The sequence below is a fragment of the Chionomys nivalis genome, chromosome 5, assembly GCF_950005125.1.
Source record: "Chionomys nivalis chromosome 5, mChiNiv1.1, whole genome shotgun sequence".
NCBI classification, from domain to species: domain Eukaryota; kingdom Metazoa; phylum Chordata; class Mammalia; order Rodentia; family Cricetidae; genus Chionomys; species Chionomys nivalis.
In genome coordinates this window covers 24752163-24772554 of record NC_080090.1, presented here as the reverse complement: position 1 = coordinate 24772554, position 20392 = coordinate 24752163, and the positions used below count along the sequence as shown (strand labels likewise).

Genomic DNA, 20392 nt, shown 5'->3' with positions numbered 1-20392 from the left:
TCAATTCCCGGCAACCACATGGTGGCTCATAACCATTTGTAATGATGTCTGGCGCCCTCTTCTGACCTGCAGACATACACACAGACAGAATATTGTATACATAATAAATAAATAAATAAATAAATAATATTAAAAAAAAAAAGAAATCAAATTTCTCACCGGGCGGTGGTGGTGCACACCTTTAATCCTAGCATTTGGGAGTAGAGGTAGGTGAATCTCTGTGAGTTTGAGACCAGCCTGGTCTACAGAATTAGTTCCAGGACAGTCAGGGCTGCACAGAGAAACCCCATCTCAAAACAAACAAAAAAACAAAACAAAACCAAAACAACACCCCCCCCCCAAAAAAAGTAATTCTTTTGGCACAGGACGCATCCTTTAGTAAGTTTCATTTCTCCCCTAGCCTCCTGCCTAAGTTGATAAAATCTGTTCATTGAAAATAATTCAGAAAAGTGCCAAGAAATGGAAAATAAAGGCACCAGCCTTCCCAGAAGCAGCAGCAACCGGCGGAAACATCTGAGTGTAGACTCTTAGTTTTTGGAGCCATGCTTCTCCAACTACAAGGTGACAGATTGTTAACCTCCATTGTGAGCTGATATTTCTATAGCACATAATAAAAACAAACACAGAAAGTAAAATGCCACAGCAGTGTCAAACTACTAAAAACTAAAGATTTGCCAACATCGTCTTTGTGACAGGATCTAATGCAGCCGAGGTTGCCGTGAGCTCCGGATCCGCCTGCCTAAGGCTCAGTGCTGGGATTGCAGGCATGAGCTACCATTAGCTCAGAAGACTCACTGTCCACTCCTGTATCTTAGCCCTAACTGGTGGTCAGGGCACGTTGCTCAGCCCACAGCAGGAATACTGGAAGCAGACCATTTTTCCCCTCATACGCAGGCTTTTCTTGTATATACCTTACATATAGTTTTTGGGGTTTTTTATGTGTACATGTGAGTCTTGTGAATATATACTGTTGTGGGGGAAGGGCTACTCTCAGAGACCAGAAGAGGATGCTGATTGCCTGAAGCTGGAGTTACAGGTGGTTGCAAATGATCGAGGTGGGTGCTGGGAACCAAACTGAGCCTTCTCTACAGCCCCAACACACACTTTTCTTACCTAATGTTTCCAAAATACAGCCATTTGCCCAAGGCCACGTGGCATCCCATTCTAATGCTAAAGTCCATCGTACAGCTGGATATAATAGTGCACTACTGTGATCCCAAAGCTTCTGTGATGGAGGCAGGAGGATCAGGAGTTTGAGGACAGCTTGGGTTATATGAGACCTGTCTCCTCTCCCCGCTCCCACACCACAGAAGGCCAGTGTGAAAATGTTACCACAGGCCTGTGTAGTGGTGCACACACAGGAAGCAGGGTCATGGGTTCCAGGTCACTAAGGGCTACATGGGGAGACCCTGTCTCGAATTTTAAAATGCTAATATAGTAAAAGATGGCAGACTATTGTCCTTTCATGAGCTGACACCTTCATAGGTGGACAGACTGTGGGATAGTAAAGGAGAATACAGATTATGTTTTATCAAGGACGGTCACGGCTCTCCTCAAGATCCTAAGAACAGCGTGGTGCCCAGAGCTGCATGTCACAGAGAAAGACACTTGGATTCTATGGTTGACTGGTTGATTTGGTGGTGGTGTTGTTTGGGGTTCTTTGAAATAGGGTCTTTCTTTACACAATGGAGTACTACACAGCAGAAAAAAATAATGACATCGTGAAATTTGCAGGCAAATGGATGGAGCTAGAAAACAGTATTTGGAGTGAGGTAACCCAGACCCAAAAAGACAATTACCATATGCACTCACTCATAAGTGGTTTTTAAACATAATGTAAAGAAAACCAGCCTACAAATCACAATCCCAGAGAACCTAGACAACAATGAGGACCTCAAGAGAGACATACATGGATCTAATCTACATGGGAGAAAGAAAAATACAAGATCTCCTGAGTAAATTGGGAGCATGAGGACCATGGGAGAGGGTTGAAGGGAAGGAAATAGAAAGGGAGGGGAGCAGATAAAAATGTATAGCTCAAATAAGATCAATACATAGAGTCTTTCTGTACAGCCTAGGTTGGCCTTGAACTCATAACCCTTCTCTCAGCCACCCAAGGGCTGAAATTACAGGCACAATGCTTGCACTGCCTCTGTATAGTTTTGTTACTTGCAAAAACTGAGGCAAGGAATATATCATAAAATTGTTTTGAGGACTCAATGCTCAACCCAGATGCTGGCACACCACAGGTGCTCATATGTTAGTCATTATTAAAGACACATTCTAGAATGGACGCCCTGCCTGTGATTCCCCAACATGCTGCACCCCTCTCCTCGCCCAGTCAGCAGCACCATTACCATCACTAGAATGGGAAAACTGAGGCCTAGTGCATTAAGTGATGATCTACGGTCACACAGTCATAATGGGGCCACTTACCTAAGAGCAAATCCCATGAGGTGGACCAGGGCTCGCTTAGCACGCCAGCTCATTTTGGCTAGCTACATTACTTCTTTTTGAAACAGACCCTTGGATAGTCCAGGAAGGCCTAGAACTGGATGTATGGTAAAGGGTGACCTTGATGGTCCTGCCCTCGCGTCACCAAGCTGTTTCTGTGACCCAGCAGATAGCCTCAGCACAAAGTCCTTCTGACCTCAGGACTGCAGGTCAGACCTCTTGCCTAATCCTGGCCAGTACAAGCCCCCTCTCTGGCTCCTTGACCAGCACCGTCTTCTCTGACCAAAAACGATCATGGAAGCACCTAGGGGAGGACAACCGAGCCATCACTAGACCTAGGGCCAGCCTAGCCTAGATGGACAACTCACGAGAGACTTTTGTTCAGCAAGCAGGCCTCAGCTCTCCTGCCATCCAAACACCCCATAAGTACTCTGCCCTGAATGACCCTCAAAAGTAGATACTCACTCAGCATCTCTTCTCACTCCCTGAGCCACCTGAGGACCTCCCCACAGTCACAGATGAGACTGGCTTACCAAGACACTTCAAGGCCATCAGACCTCCTATTTTCACCCAAATTATGTGATGCTAAAGTCATGGTCTTTCCTTTCCATCTGCTCCCTTCTCCACAGCTCCGGGCTTATCTCGCAGCAGAGTCTCAAATGCAGCTATCTCACAAAGGAAGAAACAGGCTCACACATCAAATGACCTTCTCAGGGTCCACAGCTAGTAAGCGGGGAATATGGGATTCAAAGCCAATCACTCCACACAAATCAAATGATTGTTTTCTCACCTGATACCAAAGACGGTTAAGTTGAGGCAGGGGCATGGCTGAAGCACAAGGCCTGAGCACCGTTTTTCTCTGGGACATGGTGATGTAGACTAATCACAGTTACTCTGGAGGTTGAGGCAGGAGGATTGTAAGCTTAAGGCCTGGCTTGGCTACAGAGTAGGCTGGGAGATGTAGTTCAGCAGTAACTCTCTCTCTCTCCCTCCACCCCCCCCCCCCCCTGCATTAGGTGGAGAGCAGCAGGCCCCATAGAGGTTTTACAGAGACCTGTTGTCTGGGCCAGCTGCTAACATGGCCCAGTAACAAGAGCAGACAGATTCTAAACTCCTAACTTCAACTACAAACTCACCTGTTTCTCTGGTGAGTTCTCAACCCTGTTCTCAAAGTCTGCCTCACAGACTGAAGGGCCTCATGTGCTCCACTGAGAAAAATAAACAAACAAAAAACCACTGGATTACAGACAGACTCAAGGCCCTAGGTCCTGTTCCGCTGTGTTTAGAAATGGGGCCTTCAAAACAGCGACATTAAGTGAGGCTGTGTGGATAGGGCCCAGCACACAGATTAGCGTGCCCATAAGAGGACGAGATAGCCACCTTCTTCCTGGTGAGAAGATAGCCCTGTGTAAGCTGGGAAGGGAGCCCAGTCCTGGGCGTCTGGCCTCCTGCTCCATGAGAAAACAGGCTTCTGTTGTTGGAGCTAACGATAAGACAAAAGCAGCGACCTCCTTCCCCAGTCCTCGCACAGGCAACGGGTCATGTCGGCTCTCTTTCTGTTCCACCTCTAGGCTCCTTTGGAGGGTGACTTCAGGATGACCCGAATCCTTTAGGCCTGGACTGTGACGGTCTCCACTCCGTCGGGGCCTCCTGTGTCCTCTTTTTGAACCTCTCTCTCTCACTCCATCCACTATCCAAGGGATAGTGCCTCATATTCTGTCCATCACAGCTGCCCTTGGCATCTCAAGTGTCTCAAAAAACCTCGGGGATGAGCCGATATTCATTTCAACCAGACCTCATGTGGAAAACACAGTCAGGCTTCACATAGCCCAACTGCCCTGCCACCAGGCCTAGAATTTGGTGCCTGCTTCAAGACATAGTTATTGGCTACTTAAAGTCAGTTATCACTTCAAATGTTCTAGCACTTTCTTCAAAGCACCATGTTGCTTCATGGGACCTTCCTGGCCCAGTGCCCACCATGTCTACATACACACAGGAGAAACTGGTAGGCTGTGCTGGCACTGCCCATTAATAAAGGGGTTTTCTTCTTCTGACTTGGCCTGATAACCCACTAGGGACAGAAGCCAGGCTCTCCAATGGGTGTCCTTCATTCCCGCCTACTCCTGAGTTCCCAAGCTCAAAACATGGCTGTTACTTTCATTTCTCGGTTTTTTTTTTTTTTTTTCTTTTTTGGTTTTTCAAGACAGGGTTTCTCTGTGGCTTTGGAGCCTGTCCTGGAACTAGCTCTTGTAGACCAGGCTGGTCTCGAACTCACAGAGATCCGCCTGCCTTTGCCTCCCAAATGCATTAAAGGCATGTGCCACCACCGCCTGGCTGGTTTTTGTTTTCCTAATTGAAATGTTTGCTAGTTCCCGGAGGAAAGGATAGGTTCCGGGGCAGGCCTCAGGCATGTGGAAGACTCCAGTGATTTAATTCCAAGCCACCTTGTGAGACTGCTCACCTTCCTCTGAGAGCAAGGGAAGCAGATAAACATTCACCAGGCAAGGCTCTGACTGCCCAGCGGAAGGGGGTTGGGAGGAGTCAGCTGTTGACAGCAGCCCAGGAGCTGAAAGACAGTCTAGCAGGTGCGTGTGACCTTCCCCTCCTGCTCAGTCCATTTCACAGTCCTAAGATACCCTCCTCTCAGAACATGGAGGGATGCTGAAAACAGTTAAGTTTTTAAGGCATTTTATGCCTATGTACGAATACATACACATACAGGTATTGTAATTATTCTAAATCTTGGCCCTAACTAGATTTGGACATTTTGTATCTAATCTGTTTTAAGATATATTTGAAAAGAAAGAGAACAGACAGCAAGACGTCTCAGTAGTTAAAGGTGCTTGCTGCCAAGCCAGATGGCCTGAGCTCCCAACCCCAGATCTACTCACATGGTAGAAGGACAGAACCTGACCTCACAACGTTGTCCTCTAACCTCCACTTGCAATCCATGGCGCGCACACACACACCACTCACAGAAAAATAATAAAACAATACTTCTTAAAGGGTCAGGCACGGTGGTACACATCTTTAATCCAAACACAAATGAGGTAGAAAGCAGGTGGATCTCTGTGTGTTTGAGGCCAGCATGGGCTACAGAGTGAATTCCAGGAGAGCTATATAGTGAGACTGTCTCAAAAAAAAAAAAAAAAAAAAAAAAAAAAGCCTTTTTTTATCTAGGTAGATGTGGTGGCATACTCCTGTAATCCACCAGAAGTTATGGTCAACTGTGGTATTCTGTTTTGTTTTTTACATTTTTAAGACAATGCCTAATGAATCCCTATCACACATTCCCATCATAATATTGTACACAACAGTTCCAGACACAGCAATAAGGTCAACCAATGACTGAAACGTCCAAAGCCGTGGGCCTTTTCCTCTTTGCAAGTTGGTTATCTTGGACATTATTTTGTCAGAGCAATGGAAAGCTGAGCAATGTATTCGGATATCAGCTCAAATCACTCAGAGCTTCAGTGGTGAACACCCTGCACGCGAGAATTAAACACTGCCGAGGGAACTCTCCTGGCAGCCAGAAATAATGGTACCCGTAGATTAAAGCGCATGGATAGGAATTTTGACTTGAGGCAGGGAAGCTGTTTGCCAAGGTGAGGGATGGTGATTAAAGGGAAGCTCTGTACACACGTGTTGCACATGCGCACACATACAATGTAAACAAGTGTCATGATGCTGTAAGTGATAACTAATGTGTGTGTTGAACTCTAACGTAACATGGACTAAATGGGAAATAAGTGGGGACAGTATGGTGGAAGGGTGCTTCCCTAGCTTGTCCAGGATCCCAGCTTCCACCAAAGAGCCATGTATACCCCTACCCGCCAGAGAGTGAACCCAGGGCCTTGAGCATGCCAGGCAGTATTCCTCTCCCGAGCCACACTGCCAACCCCCAGATTAATCATTGTTATTTATTAGTGACTCCCTGTTGAATGTATACTACTGTGAATATTCTGGATTAAAGAAAATACATTACAATTAATTTCCCCCTATGTCTTTTGTAATTTTTGTTGTTGTTTTAGACAGGGTTTTCCCGTGTAGCCTTGGCTGTCCTGGAACTCTCTGGCTTCTACCACGCTGGCTTCGAACTCAGAGGTCCACCTGCCTCTGCCTCCCAAGTGCTGGGAGTAAAGGCATGTGCCACCACTGCCAGGCTGTCTTCTGTCATTTTTAACATACCATCTAGGGAGTTTTAAAATTGCTTCTGCAGCATGTATAATACTCCTGAGTTGGTCCTGGTTGTGACTACACCAGGGGAAGGCCACCCAGCAACACAACCCAGCCAGACTACCTTCATCAAACCGCCCAGTTCGTACCACTCAGGTGTGAATTCCTGGTTGTCAACTGACTACATCTAGTATTAGCTAAAACCCAAGCAGTTGGGCACACCTGTGGAGGATTGTTTTCTAAATCACATCATATAAAGTGGGAATACACACTTTCAATCCTGGTGTTTTGAGGTGGGAGGATCCACTTTTACCTGGGCCACACCTTCTGCTGGCAGAAGTCTATATAAGGGACACGGAAGAAGAAAGCAAGCTCTTTGCCTGTTTGCTCTCACTCTTGCTGGTAAGTCCATTCCTTCACTGGTATTAAAGCCTGCTTCTTCAAGATTCTGGTTTATGCTGAAGCCCAGCCGAGACATCCAGCCTCACGTATGCTGAAGCCCAGCCGAGACATCAGCCTCACGGACTGGATTCTTGAACCTTCCACTGGTAGACAGCCATTGTTGGCACAGCTGGACCACAGTCTTTAAGCCATTCCAATAAACATCCTTCTATATAGAAAGAGATTCATTCTATAAGCTCTGGTCTTAATACACCAGGGCTCCGAATGTGCCCCAGAGCCTGGCAGGAAACACCTGTCCAGTGGCTTCCTGTGACACACCAAATCTGTGGAATTCGGAAATGAGGACTAAAAAGAGTTTTAACAAATGAACCAAGCTAACCCCCATAAGGCAGTGCCATAGAGAATGAGCTATGGGGCTATGGTGACTAACAGTGGGTTAAGCAAACAAAAGGGACAAACGGGGCTATTATCTCTCTTGGAAACCGAAACAGAAAGCCAGACCACTGCCTTGCCATCTCCAGTTTTCTGGCTCTGCCTCAATTGTCCCTGATTACCTTCTTTCCTTCCTTCCCTTTCTCCCTCCCTCTGTGAGACAGTGTCTCATGTGCCTCAAACTTGGTTGTGGCTATGTGACCTTCAACTCCTAATTCCCCTGGCCTCTGCCTCCCAGGTGCTGGGACTGCAGACACGCGTGCTATGCCTAGCCAGCTGTTCCTGATTTCTGTTCATCGCTGGTTTCACAAGCCCATCAGTAAAATGCTTGTCTAGCGTGCATAAGGCCCTGGACTTCATTCCAATGCTGCAAACATAAACAAGCCAAAACTTTGGCTCGAAACAAAAAATAATATTTTTCCAACTTGTCTATGTACATTGGGATGCAGACATTAAAGATTCAGAGGAGCTGGGTATAGTGGTACAGGCCTGTAACCCCAGTACCTACATGAAGGGTGAGTGGCCCAGAGTTCAAAGGCATTCTCCGCTATATACTGAATGTTTAAGTCAGCCAAGACTACATGAGATTTTTTTTTTTTTTTAAGAAAACAAAACGAGCCTGGCAGTGGTGGCACACGCCTTTAATCCCAGCACTCGGGAGGCAGAGGCAGGAGGATCTCTGAGTTCAAGGCCAGCCTGGTCTACAAGAGCTAGTTCCAGGACAGGCACCAAAAACTACAGAGAAACCCTGTCTCGAAAATCCAAAAAAAAAGAAAAAAGAAAACAAAACGAAAAGCATGAGCAGCTCATGGCTTCCACAGTCAACTATCCAGAGCTCTGGGCTGCTATAACAGGACCGAACAAAAGCTTAGGGAAAACCTTTGGTTTCTGTTACTGTTCTCTAGAAATGGTAAAGATGTTTTTGCTTGTTTGTTTAATGTTTTAGAAACCTAAGATTGAGAGTTTTCAACTGCTCAACTTCCCAAAGTTTGCCAATTCTTTATATAGATCAGCATGAGAATTAGTGATGGATGAGCCGCCCCACAGCCGCGCGTGACTCACCGCCAACATGTATCTGCTGTTATCAGAAAGCGGGCTGCCAATAAATTCCAGCAAAGTATTTTCTTATCCCCACACCCTCACTCTGAGGGGCCTGGTGTTCTCACAACACTTGGCAGTCCCTCAGCCAACGGTCACTCACCTTGGCTAGCAACCCCAACCACTACCAGAAATTGGTAGCTTCGGAGAACCCTAACTTGTTTAAAGGAAGCTGGAAAATCTTCAAATTCAAATCAGGATGTTATCTCCCAAGATTTTTCCCAGCAGGAAAGCCCTTCCCAGTCCAAACAGTTTGTTGTTACCCTTAAGATAATTACATTCTACACACGCAGAAAACAAAGGAATGAGCAAGAATGTGGAAAGAGGAGTGAATTATTAGTATGGGAAGGTAAAATATCTGGCTTAAGTCTGAGGAAACCTTAAACAGCTCCAAGCATGAATGGGAGGGGGCACCCTAAATAAAATACTGAAGAGATGTGAAGTCATTCATTCTTCTCCATTAAAGAGTTCAGCTAAACCACAATTCTCTCAGCTTTTCCACAGATACCAGGATATCTGGGACGTAAGTACTGTTTAATACTCTGCTCAGCCCTTGATTTGGCCCCACTGGAGTCTCCGTAATGAAAACAACACATGAAATTGGATCCACATGCATCCGCCCACAGCCTGGGCTCTGGTGTAGTTGGCTGTCAGGCACCAGAGTAGGGGCCTCCTGCAGTCAACCTCCAGCTATTAAAACAAAGTAAACCAGCCCAGGGTTAAGGGTGCCGACACTATTTCACCCAAGAACAGTGGCCCAGCTCTCCGTACCTCAAGTTCAGTCTCCTGTCTGTTGATGTCATCCGTGGATTGATTTAACCTCTCCAGTTCTCCCTGATGAAGAGAGAGAGACAGATTTGAAGGATATGCCTTTTGTTACTAGAGTAACTTAGTCTACACCTGGAAAATCACTCTCAATGATGACAGTTCATTCTTAAAACAGTGGTGGTTTGGCTTAAAAAGCATTTGGCATTTCTTTTTTTTTTTTTTTTGGAGACAAGGTTTCTTTGTAGCTTTGGAGCCTGTCCTGGAACTAGCTCTTGTAGACCAGGCTGGCCTCACAGAGATCTACCTGCCTCTGCCTCCCGAGTGCTGGGATTAAAGGCGTGTGCCACCACTGCCGGGCTTGGCATTTCTAAAACCTTTTGACATTGTCCTTTTTTGTTAAGGTCCTAGGGATTTATTTTTCCCTGAAAGGTCATTTCCCCCTAGGTGAATTAGCTGTTACAAACAATAAGTCACCCAGTTAAAACAGCACCCTTTGCTTTAGAGAACTTTGCAGAAGACCAAGCCAAATCACAAACCCAGTGAGCCAGACAAGTAAAAGGCAGACTTCTCGCACTGGCCCGTCAAGCGGGCCTGTCTTTCCCTATAGATGGCTTTTCTTCCCTAGTTGCCCATTGCTCAGTCTTCCTGACAGGGGACATGTTGGTTAACTAGCATTAACCCTGCTCCTTTTAAACATTACAACCTGACATTTCGTAAGAAGTGTCATGAAGTTAACTCATCTCTACTCTGAACAAAGGGTCTTACACACGCTAAAACCACAAAATTCTGTAGACCAAACCTATGGTCTGAACTAAGAGTAGCTAAGATCTCACCGATCTTTAGTGTATTAATTTGAAAAAACAATGAATTTAAAGCGTAACCACTGAATTAAAAACAAGCCTTTTCTTCCTGTGCACTTAAAACCAATTACCGACCCAGAAATTGCAGAACATGCTTAACAGCAATAAAAAAAAGGATTTATGGAAAGGGAATAAAAACGGACCATGGAAAGGAATTTGCTGTGCTTCCTGCTTAGGAGGGTGAAGGGGTTAAGCTGTCACTTCTGGATCTCGCTTAGAAATTGCTTTTTAATCCATTTCTCCTGGAAATGGAGGCACGGAAAGCCAGGCCATTCCTTCTCTGCCTCCACGCGTCTGCTTTTCACACCAGCTGTCCCTAGTTAGTGTTCACACTCGACCTCAAGGAAAAGCAGGGTTTTAGACAGTTTCAGGCCAAGGCAACGAAGCCCTCTGTGTGTTGACAATGAACCAAAAAAGGAGGGCGGGTGCGACCAGGCATCTCTGCCAGGTGAGGGCTACGCGGCGCTGGGCACCGGTGCAGCTCACGCCCGCAGGGGCATGCGACAACCACCCGGCCCCGCTCGCACACCATGGTGTCCGCGTCCACGCAGCCGAGGTAAAGCTGCTCCGAAACCCAGAGGCTGTGCAGCGTTCAGGGTATCGAGAGCCGCACCAAGGTACCCCGACTCCGCTCGGGGCCCCCGCCCCCCTTTTCCCTTTGTTGCAATCCGCCTGAACCGCTGGTTGCGTTGCAAGGACCCTCGGGTTGGGCCAAAGGTCTACAGGGATCCCCCAAATAATCAGGCCACGTCCACGCGGGCACGGCAGCCTCCCGCGGGGAGATAGTGAAATGGGGTGTCCCAAGCCTCGGTGCAGGTCCTGAACCTAAATGGCCTACACCCAGCGACCGAAGACACCCCGGGCTGCACGGCATGGGTCCGCGTAGACGCCGACTTTCGTGGCAGCCTTGGCCGGGTGGGGCCGGGGGCTCCTCTCCCTCGTCTTACCTGGATCCGGGGGTCCACTTCTTCCTCCTCCTCCAGGCCCTGCTCCATCCTCTCTTCCTCCTCCTCTTTCTCCTCCACCTCCCGGGCGGGTGGCGGGAGCTCTGCCGGCTCCTCAGAGCGGCTCCGCTTCAGCGCCGCGTCCATGTGAGCAGCCGAACGCTCCGCAGCCAGGTCGCAGAGCGCGCGGTGGAATCTGAGCGCGCCGAGGGCCGCCTCGCCGCAGCCGGGAAGGTCTGGGCGCAGTGCTGCCACCCGGGTGCGCCGCCCCGCGGGTGCCGAGCGGCGGAGGAAGTGGGCGCGACCGCCCCCTGTCTGCCGCGGCCCGCAGCACAGGGCGCCCGCTTCGCCGGGGCCGCCGGATAGTCTGCCCGTCACCCGATGCTCTGTCACAAAAAGCCCAGTGCCCCGGAGTCCCTGCCATGACCACTAGGACAGGCGCCGCCCAGTGGCTCACCAGTCCGCGCTTGGGCCGCCTGCTTTAATTAAGCAAGCTTCCTCCTGCCTCCAGTGGAGCCAATCAAGGCACGGAGGAAGTTCAGGTGATTTCCATTCTCCGAAGCTACCTTTGGAAGCCTGGGTAGGATTGTTTATGGGGTCAACCTGGGGAATTGCATCCACTCGGTTTTTCAGAAAAGGGAACTCTACAATGATCTCACCTGTACAGCGAGTGCAGTGGCTAGCCAGCCAACCACCGAAGGGACGTCCAAAGGCTGGGATCCACTGCCGCAAACACAGGCGTGTTCTCTTCCGGCCTACCTGGATATCCAGGAAGCACCGAGAGCCCGTGGAACTGGGGAATCTCATGGACTGGGGCGGTTTTTAAAAGAGATCACACTGCCTGCTCGTGGGTACACTTGGTCATTGTAGGAATCACGTGGTTTTCCTGCCCAGCATCAAACAAGGAACCAGAGCTCGCCTAGTGAACTGGGCATCACGAAAGAGTTAACAGTACAGGTGTTTCTTTGTGTAGTTGCCCGTGTCAGGGTCACTGTGAGGTCAGGAAGTACCTGGTCAGATGTCCTGAGCAAAATGGACACTTTGTGGAGGGGAGCTATGGCCCACCACATGGGGTTTGGAAGACAGCTTGCTTGAGAGAGAAGTTTCCAGGAGCCCCTGAGCAAAGCCACCTTACAAAAGTCGCTGCCGCTGAGGTTTTTTCCAGAAGCAAATGGAAGGGGTTACTCGGGGAAGGTAGCACTCCTGTCTAATGGAGACGGTGCAGGTGTGTGGCCTAGATTTATTTCTAAAGAGATTACAGCTATTCGTTGTTGGCATCTTGCTGGCAATTCTGGGAGAGATGATTTGAAATTCTTTGCTAAAGATGCAGTGGCTTTTGTTTCCAATAAGGCTGGAACAAGATGGCCATCCAGGGTCAGACCCACTGTGTAGTCTCTACTCCAGGTCTCACAGGTTAAATTGGGTTTCAGTCAGGTTGTGTTCCTTCTGCAGGCTCTGAGGAAGAATGACTTCCTCATTCAGGGTTGGCTAAATTCAGTCTGAGGATCTGGCTTCCTTGCTGACAGACAAGGCCAGGCACAACCCTAGGGGCTGTGTGCCCTGCTTGTCATGTGGTGGCCTTCTTCAAAGTCAGCACCAGAGAATCTGTATCACACCCCTCCCATGCTTCGATGTGCCTGTCTTGAAGAGCCTGATACCTTTTTGTGTTTAACAGTTCCCTTATTAGGTTAGGGTCTAATGACTTCCCATTCACTCTCTTGCTTGTCTGAAACAACCCTAGCCCAATCACAGCCGGCGTTAAGTTCATTACTAGCTGGAACTGGCCTTGAACTCCTGATTTTCCTACCTCCAATGTGATGGCACTTTCTATCAGGCACTTGTTCTGTAACCTAGGCTGACCCGGAAGTCACTATATAGTTCATTATATAGTCACACTGGCCTCAATCTTTTGATCTTCCTGCCTTGGCCTCTAAGGTATCCTGTTAAGGAGAGGGAGGAAGGATTGGATGAGAGCGAGGTAAGGGTTATGACAAGGGAACCCACAGAAGAAACTGGCCATCTCATTGGAGTTCACAGACTGAACCAACAACTTGGGGCCTGCCTAGGGTCTCTGCATACTCTGATGGTTGTTTGGCTTGGTCTACTTGTGGGACGCCTGGCAATGGGAGCGGGGCCTGTTCTAAGGCTTTGGCTGTTTTGGGGAACCTATTCCTAATACTGGGTTGCCTTTTCCAGCCTTAATACAAGGAGAGGGACTTTGATATGCCATGCTTTGCTGAAACCCATGGGACGCCTGACCCTTTCTGAAGAGAGGTGTAGGAGGGGTGGGTTGGGGTGGGGGCCAGCAGTTAAGTGGGAGGAGGGGTTGGAAGGAGGAGGGGATAGGAAGAGGAGGGAAGGGGAAGCTATGGTCTGGATGTAAAATAAATGAAAATTTTTAATTAAAAAGCCGGGCGGTGGTGGCGCACGCCTTTAATCCTAGCACTTGGGAGGCAGAGGCAGGTGGATCTCTGGGAGTTTGAGGTCAGCCTGGTCTACAAGAGCTAGTTCCAGGACAGGTACCAAAGCTGCAGAGAAACCCTGTCTCGCAAAAACCAAAATAAAATAAAATAAAATAAAAAATAAAAATAAAAAAATAAAAAAAAAAAACTACCCTGTGCTTATAGGGGCTCACAGAGACTGAAACAGCAACCTGGGAACCTGCATGGGACTGACCTAAGCCCTCTGGGAGACCCATGGTTTCAGAAGAGAAAGGGAGGAGAAGGGGTGGAGTGGGAGAGGGCAAGGAGAGTGACCAGGAGGAGAGGAGGGAGGAGAAACTTCAGTTGGGATGTAAAAACAAAAAATAAAAATAAAATAGAAGATGAAAGAAAATCTTGGGCGTCTCTTTGCACAGATATTAATTCTATTTGCTCAGACCTCCACTCTCCAGGCCTTGTGACCTCCTAAGACTTCACTTCCTAAAACCATCAATTAAGAGTTAAGATTTCCCCAGGCGGTGGTGGCGCACACCTTTAATCCCAGCACTTAGGAGGCAGAGGCAGGCGGATCTCTGTGAGTTCGAGACCAGCCTGGTCTACAAGAGCTAGTTCCGGGATGGGCACCAAAGCTACAGAGAAACCCTGTCTCGAAAAACAAAAAAAAAAAAAAAAAAAGAGTTAAGATTTCAGCATAGGAATTTGCAGGGAACCAAATGAAAACTCCGGTCTACAACCTGAGCCAAGCCCCAGAAGGTCACAAGTTCCAGACCAGCCTGAGCCACAGAGCCAGAACATCAAAACAATACAGCAGGTGCTTGTTGTGGAATGTCAGTTTAAGGTGCGCTACCTTTGTTTATGCTGGGGAACATTAGTTTAAGGATTTAAAGATGTGTTACATTCTTTTATGTTGCCTTTGTTTAACTCTGCGAAGCAGTGGTTTTTGCCTGTCTAAAACACCTGATTGGTCTAGGAAAAAGATGAACAGCCAATAGCAAGGCAGGAAAAAGGATAGAGAATAAATAGAAGGAGAAAAAGAAGGAAGGAGGAAGCAAGAGAGACCAAGGAGACCAAGGAGAGGAGGATGCTAGGGGCAGCCACACAGTTGTACAGTCAACCATGGAGTAAGCAGGTACTTGTTGCGGAATACCAGTTTAAGGGGTGCTTACTCTGACCCCTTCCTCCTCCTATCTGCTTCCTGGCCACTGTGAGATGATCAGCCTCCAACGCAACCATGATGTTCTGGCCTGACAGAGCCAGGCAACTATGAACTACAGCCAGGAGCTAAAGTGACTTTTCCCTTGCTTGAGTTATTTCTCCTCTCTTGTGTTATTTGTCACAGTGATGACTGGGGGCTGGAGAGATGGCCATGGATCTTCCAGAGGACCCAGGTTCAAATCTCAGGGCCACGTGACATCTCACAACTGTCTGTAGTTCCAGTTCCAGGAGACCCTGACACCCTCTTCAAGCCTCTGTGGATACCAGGCACACACGTGGTGTACAAGCAGATGCAGACAAAACACCTATACGCATTAAATTAAAAAACTAATTTTTAAAAGTTTAAATTTTTAAAAATATATTTTTTTTAACTTTATTTTATGTGCATTGGTGTGAAGGTGTCAGATCCCCTGGAACTGGATTTTCAGACAGTTGTGAGCCGCCATGTGGGTGCTGGGAATTGAACCCGGGTCCTTGAGAAGAGCAGTCAGTGCTCTTAACCGCTGAGCCATCTCTCCAGCCCCTTAAAAATATTTTTAAAGTTAAAATATTTATTAACACAGGTGGGATGCCTTAGTCAAAATCTTGAAAAATGCTTTGCTTAGAGATTACCCTGGTGTTATTTATTTTTATTGCCTCGTGACTTTTTTTTTTTTTAATTTTTTCCTTCAAACAGTAGGGGAAAGTATGCTATCTGTGTTTCTATACTGCATTGCCACTTCAAGATACATATATTTCTGGGTAAAACTCATAGCCTTCGAGCTTCCCAGTTAACCTCTAAAACAGTGGGAAGAAACTGGGGAGGGAGGACAACAGACGTCTGCCAGGCCATGCTTGTGCTTCCATAATCCTCTCTGGCCAGGACAGTGGTCACTCCTGGTCTGAGTCGGAAGAAGTTTTCTGTCCTCTGTGACTCCATCTCTGCAGGTTTCTCACATATTGTTGTCTGTGCCTGTGCCGTCCAAACCTGATGTCCAGGGCGATCAAACAAGCAGAGCTCCAACAGAGAGACCCTTTTTTGTTTGGTCCAGCCCTCAGGGAGCTGAACTTGAGGGTATTTCTTTCTTCTTCTTCTTTTTTGTTTTGTTTTTGTTTGTTTGTTTCTTTTGGTTTTCCAAGACAGAGTTTCTCCATAGCTTTGGAGCCTGTCCTGGAACTAGCCCTTGTAGACCAGGCTGGCCTTGAACTCACAGAGATCCTCTGGCCTCTGCCGCCTCCCAAATGCTAGGATTAAAGGCGTGCGCCATCACCACCCTGGCTTCAAGGAACTTTTTTTTTTTTAATGATATAAGTATAAGCAGTATGCCAGCTGGGTGCCTAACCAGGCTGGCCTCTGCTGTTGTTTGAAAGGTCATGGAGGCTGAACAGACCAAGACAAGGAGTGAACTGGTACACAAGGGGTGCTGGGATTAAAGGTGTGCACCACCACTGCCCAGCTCGGTATTTCTATTTTTATACCCATTTGGATTTATCTACTAAACAGTCAATGGAAGTCCTGTGCTGTTCCAGGGGTGTCACATTTCCATCTTCAGGAGCACAGCTGTGTTGAAAATGTTCCTCTCTTTTCCAATAAAAATGTTTTTTCTAGGCTAAGCATGGTGGCACATGTCTTTAATCTCAGCAGACTGAGAAACATTAAGAATTAGTCTTGTTTTGATTTTGGAAACAGGGTTACTATATAGTCCAAGTGAGTTAGCCTTGCACTCACAGAGATCGCATGCTTCTGCCCCTTAAGTGCTTTGATTAAAGGCTGCACCAGGTTACTGTTAGTCTCTCAAACACTCAAACTTTTGTTTAGCGCAAGAAATTCAAATCTTGTTCTCTCTTTCACCTTGTAAGATGGTAAGATGTTATGCTCATCTTTTTTTTATCTCCTCCGTCTTGTGATATCTGTATGCAAATGTTTTAATCCTTCCCTCTATCAAAATGCTTGTACACACACACACACACACACACACACATACTCTATTCTTGGAACTTAAGTGACCCACCTCTTCCCCAATTTCCTTACTTTCCTTTGCTCCAATTCTTTTAAAACTAGCCAATCTTGAAAGACTGTGAGGGTGGACCCCAGCTAAAGGGAGACACACACACGGTTTCTACCTGCCCTACTATAAAAACCAACGGGCTGGGGAGACGGCACAGCACTTGAGAACTAGCTGCTCTTCCAGATGACCCACGTTCAATTCCCAGCACCCATCTGGCAGCTTTACCAACAGGGGATCTGACGCCCTCTTCTGGGCTCTGCAGGCATCAAATATGCAGGGAAAATACTCACTTTTTATAAATGTGAACTTCTTGTCCTGAATTGCTTGCTAGCCTAATTTGGATCTTGCTGTGTACTTTTTGCAAGAATAATTCTGCTGAGCTACTTTCACTTTGTGTTCCTTTGTGCGACACAGGAACTGTTTATAACAGTATTCAGGAAGCAGAAGGGTCTCTGTGAGTTCGAGGCCAGCCTGGTCTACAGACTGAGTTCCAGGACAGCCAGGACTATAAAGATAAAGCCTGTCTTGAAAAACAAACAAACAAACAAAAAACCTTTTTGTCTTTTCTTCCAAACTGTAGAAACCCTGACATGGGGGGCAGGCAACAAGGAGACATGACTTGTGAGCGATGTGAATGAATCCAGGGAAGGACTAACCGTAATAGCCCAAGAATGCTCACATCTGGACAAATCAGAAAGCAGAGATGGGAACACTGGTGCTCGGCTGACTTCTCCTTTTCCTGTGGTTCAGCTTAGGACCCCCAGCTCATGGAACAATGACCACCTACTTTCAGTGTGGGTCTTCACTCCATGGTGAGACCTCTCTAAGAGACACCCTCACAGACTGACCAGAGGGCTGTCTCCTGGATGATTCTAATTCCAGTTAAGTTTATAGTGAAGATGGGTCATCACAAACGCACACTATGGAAAATGAGGTACCACTCAGTTGTCCGTCCATTTAGTCGTCTGACAAATACTTCTTGGGTACTGATCACCCCAAGATGCCAAGTGGCCCTGTGACCTAAAGACAGGACCTCATCACAGACAGAGAGCTTATGTTCTATTACAGTCAGACAAAACACCCAGCGTCAGGTGTGAGCAGTGCCAAGACAGGAGGCTCTCTTGTGGTTAGGACATATGTGCTTACTATGCCAGGGCCTGAACGCTATGAAAGACAAACCACTTGTGCCGCCTTCGGGCAAGAACACTTTAGTGATGAGAACATCATGTGCAAAAGCTCGAGATGGCAATGTGCTGGGGGAAGTGGGGGTGGGCAGAGCAGGGATGTGTGTGTGCGGCTCAGAGAGCAAGGCAAATGAAATCCAAGACCTGCCAGGGGGTAGACTTTGCAGTTCCTGTCTGCCATGGTAAGGAATTCAGGTTTTATCCTATTTACTTTACATACATTTGTTAATTCAAGTGTATGTGCACAATGCACATGTCACAGTACACACAGAAGGTCAGAGGACACCATGCAGGAATCAGTTCTCTCCTGCTACTGTGTGAGTGGAACAAACACAGGCTATCTGGCTTGGCAACAAATACTTGGTCTGCTGAGCTATCTCAACGCTCCTTTATTCTAAATAAACGATTGTACTATACCTCTAACTCTGGGGTGGGGGATAATAGGTCAGGTGGAGGAGGCACAAGGCCAGGCACAGGGCTATTCCCAGGTAACCCCCCTCAGCCAGCCCTACGGACTACAGCAGCCATGTGAGAAGCTGGCTCCCTCCATGCTGCAGCTCCTGGTCTCCCTTCTCTTCCTCTCCACTTTAAAGAACATGACACATGGCAAGGCAGAACCAGTTTAACACACCTTAAGCTCCTCAACAATATACATCTGCACCCATACCCACCTCCCCACACAACGGTTGGGGCTGTGCGCTCAAAGGTATCTGTTTATTGCTGTGATTGTGTAACATCAATGTGTTGCCAAACTGTCCTGCCCTGTGGCCACCACCCTCTAATGAGACCCTTCATTTGCGTGCGTACTTGTTAGTGAGGTGTGTGCATGTGCCCAGGTGTTGGGGGCACAGGCGTTCTTGTACTCACAGAGAAGCACAGAGAGAACCAGGGATTTTATACAGTATTTCAAGCTTCTATCGCATAATTAATAATGAATAGATATCAGCTTGATAGCTGTAAATATGGCTGTCTGTGTCCTGGACATTTCTGCTGTCAGGTATGTAAAGATCTGTATGTACATAAAGTTCAGATAGGTACGCACTAGTCAGCTGCAGAACAGAGGCATTGTTGTAATAAGAGCGGCGGGGCTAAGTTCCTAGCACCCAGCCGCCCGCATGGCTAGCTTATGCCCCGAAATAATTACACAGAAACTGTATTCTTTTAAACACTGCCTGGCTCATTAGTTCCAGCCTCTTATTGGCTAGCTCTTACATATTGATCTAACCCATTTCTGATATTCTGTGTAGCACCACGAGCTGGCTTACCAGGGAGGATCTTAACCTGCGTCTGTCTGGAGTGAGAGAATCATGGCGACTCCTTGACTCGGCTTCTTTCTCCCAGCATTCTATCTGTTTACTCCACCCACCTAAGGGCTGGCCTATAAATGGGCCTAGGCAGTTTCTTTATTAAATGAAAGTAACTCCTCCATCATTTCCCCTTTTTTTGTTTAAACAAAAAAGAAAGGCTTTAACTTTAACATAGTAAAATTACATATAACAAAATGGTTATCAAGCAAGAATTACAGTTACAATATTTATATCTATTTTATCTTTTATCATAACTAAGGAAAATTATAACTATAACTAACCATTATTCAACTCCATCAAAGACTCCAGAAGGATATAATATTACCTAAGTAAACAAGAAATAAGAAACTTCAAACTTTAGAAATGACAGAGACATCTCGCTGCCTGGATAGTCACCCAAAGTTCTTTTGTACCGTTGGGGCATCCGTCTTTGGCCTTCAGGCCCATAGTATCCAGCAGACTCTTCCATGAAGCAGGAAATTCCAAAGACAGTTCAGTCACTTTTTGCTGTGTCCTGCAGAATGTCTCGCAGAATCTTTCACGAATCAGGAACCCCGAAAGAACATCTCACCTTTAGGCAAGTTCAGCAGTCCTCTCTCTGCGGGTTCTCTGTGTCGTTTATGCATCAGTCCAGGCAAGAGCAGTTTCTTGCCCAAATGTCTATCAAACTCCATAAGGAGCCTCTTTGATGCCCATCTTCCTCTTGAAGTAGATTGGTGCTGTCAGGAGCAGATGTGTCTCATTTTCATAAAAAGCCCTAAATTATTAAAACACTTAAATGCCATATTCTGTAGCCTTTGAAAGATATGAAGAATGCCTATCTGAAATATATCTATGCATATCTAGAAAATCTAACATGACTACAAGCTTTACTATTATCGATGATTATCCATTAATAACCTATATTTACATTACATTTTTAAATGAACTACATAATCACAATACCTTAAGAGCAGAAATACATATACATATAACAAAATTAACCTTAAAATCCATACCAATGCAAATTATTCATATCTATATCATTTCCCCCTTTAAATGTAAAAGAACATTTATAAACAATATATGGGAACATGGGTGCAGTTTTTCTCTCCAAACTGCTTCCTGCTGAATGGGGGCGCTG

At 46.8% G+C, this 20392-nt stretch overlaps 1 protein-coding gene across 1 annotated transcript in view; it reads right to left on the bottom strand.

Annotated features, from left to right (window-relative positions):
- Positions 1 to 11454, bottom strand: part of Sh3bp5 (SH3 domain binding protein 5) — a 71302-nt gene extending 59848 nt beyond the window's left edge. The window contains exons 1-2 of the mRNA XM_057769193.1: positions 11138 to 11454; positions 9334 to 9396 (exon numbers count right to left, since the gene is read on the bottom strand). Of these exons, the coding sequence (XP_057625176.1) occupies positions 9334 to 9396; positions 11138 to 11281 (207 nt within the window). The 5' untranslated portion in view covers positions 11282 to 11454. The remainder of the gene's footprint in view (positions 1 to 9333; positions 9397 to 11137) is intronic.
- Positions 11455 to 20392: the final 8938 nt, after the last annotated feature.